Here is an 8,122-nt window from a genome sequence, read left to right on the forward strand (position 1 = left end):
CTTTATCGAGTCTGTAATTACAAAGCAATATGAATTCTTACATCTCCAAAATGAAATGAAACTAGTGAGGGGCAGGGCGATATAGGGAACGTTAAGATGACTCAACGTCGAAGAATTGATTGAGTTTGTGTAAGTAAAAAAAAAGTATGACTTCGACCTCTATGTGTGAGAGTTGCGTGAGGTGGCAGATGACGTCACAAAGCAGGAGCCCTATAAAGGTGTTCCCGTGAGCAGGATGGGAGGTTCAAGCGTTCAACTCGGAGAGGAAGAACAGCGTGGAGGTGGAGAGCTATTGCGGCCGAGAAGAGAAAAAAAATCACGCAAAGTCTTTGGAGTATGAACAAATACACTTTAACGCTTTTGGTCTTGTCTGTCAGTTTCGTTGTGTGCGTTGGAGGTAGGTCATCTTGTGTGATTTTGCTTCAAGTATGCCCAACGCATCTAGAGTGATTTTTATGAATGACTGTCCATGGAAATGCTTCTCAGGTAACCTTTGCTGCTCAGAGCCATGCCAGAACAGAGGTGTTTGCACAGCCCTGGGACCCGACGCCTATGAATGTGACTGCACACGGACCGGCTATTATGGTCCAAATTGCACAACCCGTGAGTACACGGAAACATTGGAGTTATCAATTTATCTCATTTGGTTGAGTGAGTAACTTTTCTTGTTGGGTCTTTACAGCTGAATTCCTCACCCGGGTAAAAGTGCTCCTGAAGCCAACACCCAACACAGTCCACTATCTTCTCACCAACTTCAAGGGCTTCTGGAACATCATCAACAATATCTCGTTTCTCAGGGATGCCATCATGAAATATGTGCTGACGTGTAAGTGTGTTAACGGAACCAGCACCGAGCTGGGAGACGGCATCGCAACGAAGCAATACTAACCGCCGTTCTTCTTCCGTTTTTCCTTTCTAGCTCGCTCCCACATGGTTGACAGCCCCCCAACCTACAATGCGGATTACGATTACAAAAACTGGGAAGCCTATTCCAACCTTTCGTACTATACGAGGGCGCTCCCCCCGGTGCCGCGGGATTGCCCAACCCCGATGGGAGTCGTAGGTGAGTCTTCACTTCCTGGCTTAGAGAAACCTGTTTTCTTAGATTCCTGAGTACTCAACAAGAGGTGCCTAAGTCTCATTACATCAGAAGAAGTACTCTCGTAAAATGGGAATTGTTGTGGCTTGGCAGGCTTTTTGTGGGGGTGTATAGCAAAAAAAAAAGAACTGGCCAAGTGAGGTTCTTTGAACAGATGTGATTCCCCTTTTAAATCGTAACAAAGGCTCAAGTGTGGCTTCTGTTGCTCATTTGAAGTACTTTTGTCGGCATTTCATTCAATCATATTTTCTGAGGCATAGTGCAAAAAAGAATCAATATATTTATTCTTCTTCTGTTGACTCGGTCACATTTTTATAATTGCTCATCCAGGTAAAAAGGAACTCCCTGATGCGAAGCTCCTCGCAGAGAAGCTCCTGGTGAGGAGGCAGTTCATACCCGACCCGCAGGGCACCAGCCTGATGTTTGCATTCTTCGCACAGCACTTTACACACCAGTTCTTTAAATCGGACATGAAGAGAGGCCCCGCCTTCACCGTGGCAAAAGGTCACGGGGTAAGGATGACAATTTTTTCTTCCTGGTTAATGTGCAAAATGATTGCTTTATGCCAATATGTTAATATGTTTTCAGGTGGACCTCAATCACATTTACGGAGACAACTTAGAGAGGCAGTACAAACTGAGGCTTTTGAAAGATGGCAAACTGAAATATCAGGTACATGTGGAGATGTTGTGTCACGGTATTGTCCCTCTCGGAATGCACAATTGTCTCACATTTCCCTAAATAAAACCAAACGCAGATGCTGGATGGAGAGATGTACCCTCCGACCGTAAAGGATATTGGCGTTGATATGCACTACCCGCCTCACATCCCCGACTCTCACCGCTTTGCTGTGGGCCACGAAGCTTTTGGTCTGGTCCCCGGTCTCATGATGTATGCCACCATTTGGCTGCGGGAACACAACCGAGTCTGCGACGTTTTGAAGCAAGTCCATCCATACTGGGATGACGAAAGACTCTTTCAGACCTCGCGGCTCATTCTGATAGGTGAGTGGATGAGAGAAAAAGAAAAAAAGGCTTGTAGTGTCGGTTTTGATGGTGTTATAATAGAGAAGACACGGCAGACTGTTGATGTAATTACCCTAAGACATTTTCAAAAGTCAAAGTTATGCAATCTATTTCACTAATCACCTACCTCAGACGCTGTTGCACACATAGGGGTTTTTATACTTAACATTTCGAAACTGATTTTAACTCACAAAGAGGTAATGTTTACTATAGAGGTGCCCATCATCATCTTCTTCATCACAGTACGCTGGTTTACTTCTCTAAAATGGAACCTATTATTTCCCCAACAGGTGAAACCATCAAGATTGTGATCGAGGACTACGTGCAGCACTTGAGTGGCTATAACTTCAAGCTTAAATTTGACCCCGAGCTGCTGTTCAGCCAGCGTTTCCAGTACCAGAACCGCATTGCGTCTGAGTTCAACACCCTGTACCACTGGCACCCACTGATGCCCGACTCCTTTCACATCGAGGAGAAAGACTACAACTATAAAGAGTTTGTCTTCAACACCTCTGTCGTGACAGAGCACGGAATTGCCAACCTGGTGGAGTCCTTTAGCAAGCAGATAGCTGGACGGGTGTGTTTACATATTTTTTTTCTTTTGTTGTTGCTGCTTTATTTTTATTGCAACAATAACCTGGTGATTGACAGTGATCATACTTTTTGCATAACTTTTTCTGTAACTGTTTTTTTTTAGGTTGCCGGAGGCCGGAATGTCCCTGCACCGATTCTGTATGTGGCGATTAAGTCCATAGAGGGCAGCAGACAAATGCGTTACCAGCCTTTGAACGCCTACAGGAAAAGATTCTCTATGACTCCATACAAGTCATTTGAAGACTTGACAGGTGAGCTCATCATTTCCAAGAGTACTTTTGATGTCATTTGTTGTATGCTAGCGAGTACGTTACTGTTAAAGCAACAGGAAGATTAAGAAATGTGACATGATTGCTGCACTGTTTGAAAAAAATCCAAGACGGATCTCCTCTTTGAAGTGTTCGGAATGTATTTTCACCAGTTTATAGTCAGATGTTCATCTCGTGTTGTACAGCGTAAACAGATCGTCGTCCCAGTGCGCGAAATGTAAACAAAATGTCAAGTGTTCTTGCTTCAGAGAGGAAGGGTTACAATAAAGAGAAAACCCAAAAGGTACACAAGTAAGACAAAGTATGTGTGGACATCTGTGAGAAAAGCTGGAACAAAATATAAAGCAAGCTCCTTTCATCCATCCATTATCCTCCCGCCTGTCCTATTCAGGGGTCACCGGTGAGGTGGATGCTATCCCAGTTCATTTTGGACTTTCTGCCAGTAAAACCCAGGGCACCTTTTAACAAGCAGCCGTTCACACTCAGATTCAAACCTACGGGCAGTTTAACACCACTCCCCCAGTTAACTTAACATGCATGTTTCTCGCATTCCTCGTTAAACCGGATTGATTAAAACTGCAAACACTAATTTCCTCCTTTCTCCTTGTTCAGGAGAAAAAGAAATGGCGGCTGTGCTCGAAGAGATGTACGGAGATGTTGACGCCGTGGAGCTCTACCCGGGCCTACTTGTGGAAAAACCCAGACCCAATGCCATCTTTGGGGAGACCATGGTGGAGATGGGGGCCCCTTTCTCACTCAAGGGCTTGATGGGCAACCCCATCTGCTCTCCAGAATACTGGAAGCCCAGCACCTTTGGAGGAAGCGTGGGCTTCGACATTGTCAATACCGCATCCCTGCAGAAGCTCGTGTGCAATAATGTGCGGGGGCCCTGCCCGGTGGCATCCTTTCACGTGCCTGACATCGAAGATACGGCCGCTGTCGTCATTAACTCGAGCACGTCCCCCTCACGCAGTGGTGACATCAACCCGACAGTCATTTTGAAAGAAAGGACTACTGAGCTCTAATGGGTTTTTGTTTTTTGATCCATCGGAACTATTTATTTATTTATTATTCTATTATTTATTCTATTTATGATGGAAATTCTATGTAAGCAGACTTTTGTATGGACGTTTCAATACTGTTGTATGGCTGTGTTTATTTATTCAAGGAGAATGTATAAGTTATTGTAAAATGAAAGACCTCAGTGACTGCAACCCAATACTTGAAAGCTAGTTTACGAGTCCATCGCAGTGTAAGTTTTGTTGTTACCGTGTCATTAGACCGAGTGCTGCTCGTCTCCCACTTGTGATTATTTGTTTTCGTCTGTTTTACTGTCACACAACGAATGTTACTTCTTGAGATCTGGAATACTACTGTAGGCAGTATAATAGGGACACTAATGGAAATATTCACAGTGAGTCACATGATTGCAATAAGTGTAAAGTATTTCTGATTAATAAATTATATTTCTGATATAGACATGGCCCTCTCGTCGTCATTTCGAGTTGAATGTAATATTGATAATAATTATAATAATAATTATCTAGCCCATTTCAAGGGAGCCATAGTCAATAAGCAATATTCCATGTGAAGGATTAAAATGTGTGTATTTGTGATGTAGGGTGCTCCTCCGCATTGAGAGGAGCCAGATGAGGTGGCTGGGGCATCTGATTTGGATGCCTCCCGGCATGTCCCACCGGAAAGAGACCCCGGAGATGACCCTGGAGAGACGACAGTATGTCTCCCGGGTGGCTTGGGCCTCAGAAGAGCTGGAAGAAGTGGCTGGGGAAAGGGAAGTCTGGGTATCCCTGCTGAAGCTACTTCCCCCGCAACCAAACCCAGAAAAGCGGTAGAAAATGGAGGGATGGATAGAAATTTGTGTTACTGATGTTTTATGAGTGAATACAGTAAAAGACAGCAGAGGCAGTAAATCAGTTGGGTTGGACAGAGAAAGTACCAGCAATGGAATCACAATACATAGAAACTAACGAAAGTGAATCATGAGGTTCTTAACGCGCAAGACTTGTTGAAAGCTAGTATTTGATTCATTTCATCTTCACTCATTCATTGTAGGCGCATGGCATCAGTGTCCTATCACAGGACACAATTTCATGAAAAATATTTAAACAGCAAGGTTGGTTTCAAAACCTCCCAAACTTCTTTGTCAATGTGTTTGAGGTGTTGGGGCTAATGCTTGGTTTTTGCAACGGGGACACCGGGGCACGGCCATGACTACAAATCTCTACTCAAAACTCTCCATAATAGCAAACACAAGCCATGCTATTATTTTTTAGGAACAAGCCATTGCTGAGTAGAATTTTTCTAATTGTACTATCATCAGTGTGAGAATGTCAGTCTTGAAAGTCTCTGTTCTATTTTTTGCTATTTCTTAAGTATTACATGAGTTGACCAAAGAACTTGCTGCTTGCACACTCCTTGGAGGCTTGACCACTTCTAAACTGCCAGTTGTTTTCCACTCATCAATAATTTTTCTGCTTGTCTCCAGATTGCTACACTGATGGGCATCACCTGTATATGTGCTTGTCTAAGATTGTTGCTGATCATTGGTGGTCTTTGCTCCTTGACTTTACGCATCACACCCGTATGCTCCATCCGTCCATCTTTTACCACTTAAAGTGTTCAGTGTTGCAAGTAAGTTGGACCCGATCCCATTTGACTATGGCAGACACATGATTTATGAAAGAATTACATGACCAATGTCTCTGCTCAAGCAAGTGCTAAAGTATTTACTTTCATATTTGGTGGTTATCAATTAATCTATTCCCCTTATGTCTCCAATAATTTCTCTTTGTATTTTATGCTTGTATACATGTACTCATGTGTTTCTCTTCATTTGATGGATGAATGGATGGATGGATTAATTGATTGATCGGTGCAACGCTGTAAATCCAGAAAAGTAGATGAGTACACCGGATGTAAAACTCATTTAACTCTGTTATGTATCCTGCAAACCCTGGATGGGTAGACTACATACGAGGGTCAAATCAATGTTGTTGTTTTTTTATATATTGTGGTGGTGATGATTCACACAAAGAAAAGGGAAGATCTTTTGTCTTGCAGAAGTTGGCCAAATTGAGCAATCTGCAACAAGTACACACTTGTATGCAACGCAACTGATAAATCACATGATGATGCTTAATCTCAGGTTTATTTGCTAATGAGCAGAACTGACCAGGATATCACTCTATTGCACACAACAAACAGTCATGAAAAAAAATGTACCATAATGTAAATGTAACACGGGAGGTAAATGAGACAGCCATTCAATGAACTACGGGTAAAATAAACTGACAGGATCAATATTACGTTAAACTGTATCATTCATGAACATGAAGGAGCAACGTCTTTATTACGGCAATAGTTCAACTTATGCTCGGAGCAAACAGCTTCACAATTCTGCTGCATGAAAAATACAGAAATACAAATTCTCATAGTGCAGTATTTTCACTGTAAAGTATTTTATTGTATTATCCAACCATCCATTTTCTTTTTCCACTTACCCTCATGACTCACGAGGGTCGTGGGAGTGCTGGAGCCTATCCCAGCTATTATCAGGCAGGAGGCGGGCTACACCTTCAACTGGTTGCCAGCCAATCGCAAGGCACATGAAGACAAACAGCCCCACTCGCAATCACACCTAGGGGCAATTTAGAGTGTCCGATTAATGTTGTACGTTTTGGGGAAGTTGGAGGAAACCGGAGTGCCCAGCGAAAACCCACGCTGGCACGGGGAGAACATGCAAACTCTACATAAGAGTTTTGGTGAACCAAAGTACTTGCATCTTTGGAGCTCAAACACGTTATTACAATAAGATGGGGAGTGAAAAAGTCACACAAATTTCACAATATTGGAAAATTTGAAATATAAATCTGCTGGTTTGAGTAAAAAAGTTTTGATTTGACTTCAAAACACATTTTCAATAAGAAAGCAGTTCAAAAGTTCCATTTCATCAGAATGAACAAGCAACATCAACAAATTGTCCATCCATTTTCTTAGCCACTTATCCTCATGAGGGTCGCGGAAGTGCTGGAGCCTATCTGAGCTGTCAACGCCCAGGAGGCGGTGTACTCCCTCAACTGGTTGCCAGCCAATCGCAGGGCACACATAGAGACAAACAGTCATACTCGGAATCACACCTAGGGTCAATTTAGAGTGTCCAATTAATGTTGCATGTTTTTGGGAGGTGGGAGGAAACCGGAGTGCCCAGAGGAAACTCACGCAAGAACGGGGAGAACATGCAAACTCCACACGGGCGAGTCCGGGATTGAACCCAGGACCTCAGAACTATGAGGCCAACGCTTTCCAGGTGAGTCACCAGTCGCCGTCAACAAATTATATACATTTAAATTATATATCCCAGTCTCTTGGAATCCAATACAATGGAGTTTGCAATGTAGAACAGACCGCTCCTACTTTGAGGCAAGCAGAGGTTTCGATGATCCATCCGTCAAGAAACCACATACAGTAAAGCGTGTTTGTTTTAAGGCTTCATGAACATTCCCGAAAATGTCCACGTTTCGACAACGGTTTTGCCAGGAAAGACGCTTATTCTTTTTACTGTACATGAGGTGTGAGGAAATGGCAACCAATCCAAATTCAACGATGAGGGGAAATCATTTGTCAGCAACAGAGGATGGCAACGTTTCACAATTATTTTTCTTGGGTCCCACTCCAAAATCAAACAACGTTGACGTGACTGTCGGCACAAAGTTGTGAGTCAAGCCGCGGACAATCATCCCCTTTAAACACAAACAATAACGGCCACATTTTCCCATCCACACGGACAACACTTTTACTTTTTTTCTGTTCAGTCTGGGCTGTTAGTTAGGAGGGGGAAAAAAACAAAACTACACAGAAGCTCTGGGAAATTACATTAATCAAGTCATGTGCATCAGTTGTCATTTGAACTGCCTTGCCTGCTCCGTTTGCCCGTCTTTGTCCTCCACAGGACCACGCGTAGGATTCCCTTTCACAAATACTTGCTCCATCACGGCATGAAAATGACCTAATTGTGTGTGGACATTGTTCTGTTTCCAGACTGTCACTTGCCCGAGGAGTGTTATTATTCCATTACGCAGCAGTGTGTGGCACGCTCAGGTTCTGGTCTAGGAAAG

General features: G+C 43.3%; 1 protein-coding gene across 1 annotated transcript; it reads left to right on the top strand.

The window, feature by feature from the left end:
- Window positions 1–232: 232 nt before the first annotated feature.
- On the top strand, window positions 233–4,464 carry ptgs2b (prostaglandin-endoperoxide synthase 2b). Its single transcript, XM_061825978.1, has 10 exons — window positions 233–397; window positions 487–603; window positions 683–826; window positions 920–1,063; window positions 1,430–1,611; window positions 1,688–1,771; window positions 1,857–2,103; window positions 2,415–2,701; window positions 2,822–2,969; window positions 3,600–4,464. The coding sequence occupies exons 1-10, from the start codon at window positions 337–339 to the stop codon at window positions 4,010–4,012; spliced, it is 1,827 nt and encodes a 608-aa protein (XP_061681962.1). The 5' UTR covers window positions 233–336; the 3' UTR covers window positions 4,013–4,464.
- Window positions 4,465–8,122: the final 3,658 nt, after the last annotated feature.

This window comes from Syngnathoides biaculeatus, chromosome 7, assembly GCF_019802595.1.
Source record: "Syngnathoides biaculeatus isolate LvHL_M chromosome 7, ASM1980259v1, whole genome shotgun sequence".
NCBI lineage: Eukaryota > Metazoa > Chordata > Actinopteri > Syngnathiformes > Syngnathidae > Syngnathoides > Syngnathoides biaculeatus.

What these genes read in the sequence shown, in the direction of transcription:
- ptgs2b (XM_061825978.1), top strand. Translation starts at nt 337, where the DNA reads ATGAACAAATACACTTTAACGCTTTTGGTCTTGTCTGTCAGTTTCGTT. An exon ending in ATGGCAAACTGAAATATCAG is followed by an intron (nt 1,772 to 1,856) that starts GTACATGTGGAG and finishes AACCAAACGCAG; the next exon opens with ATGCTGGATGGAGAGATGTA. An exon ending in GTCATTTGAAGACTTGACAG is followed by an intron (nt 2,970 to 3,599) that starts GTGAGCTCATCA and finishes CTCCTTGTTCAG; the next exon opens with GAGAAAAAGAAATGGCGGCT.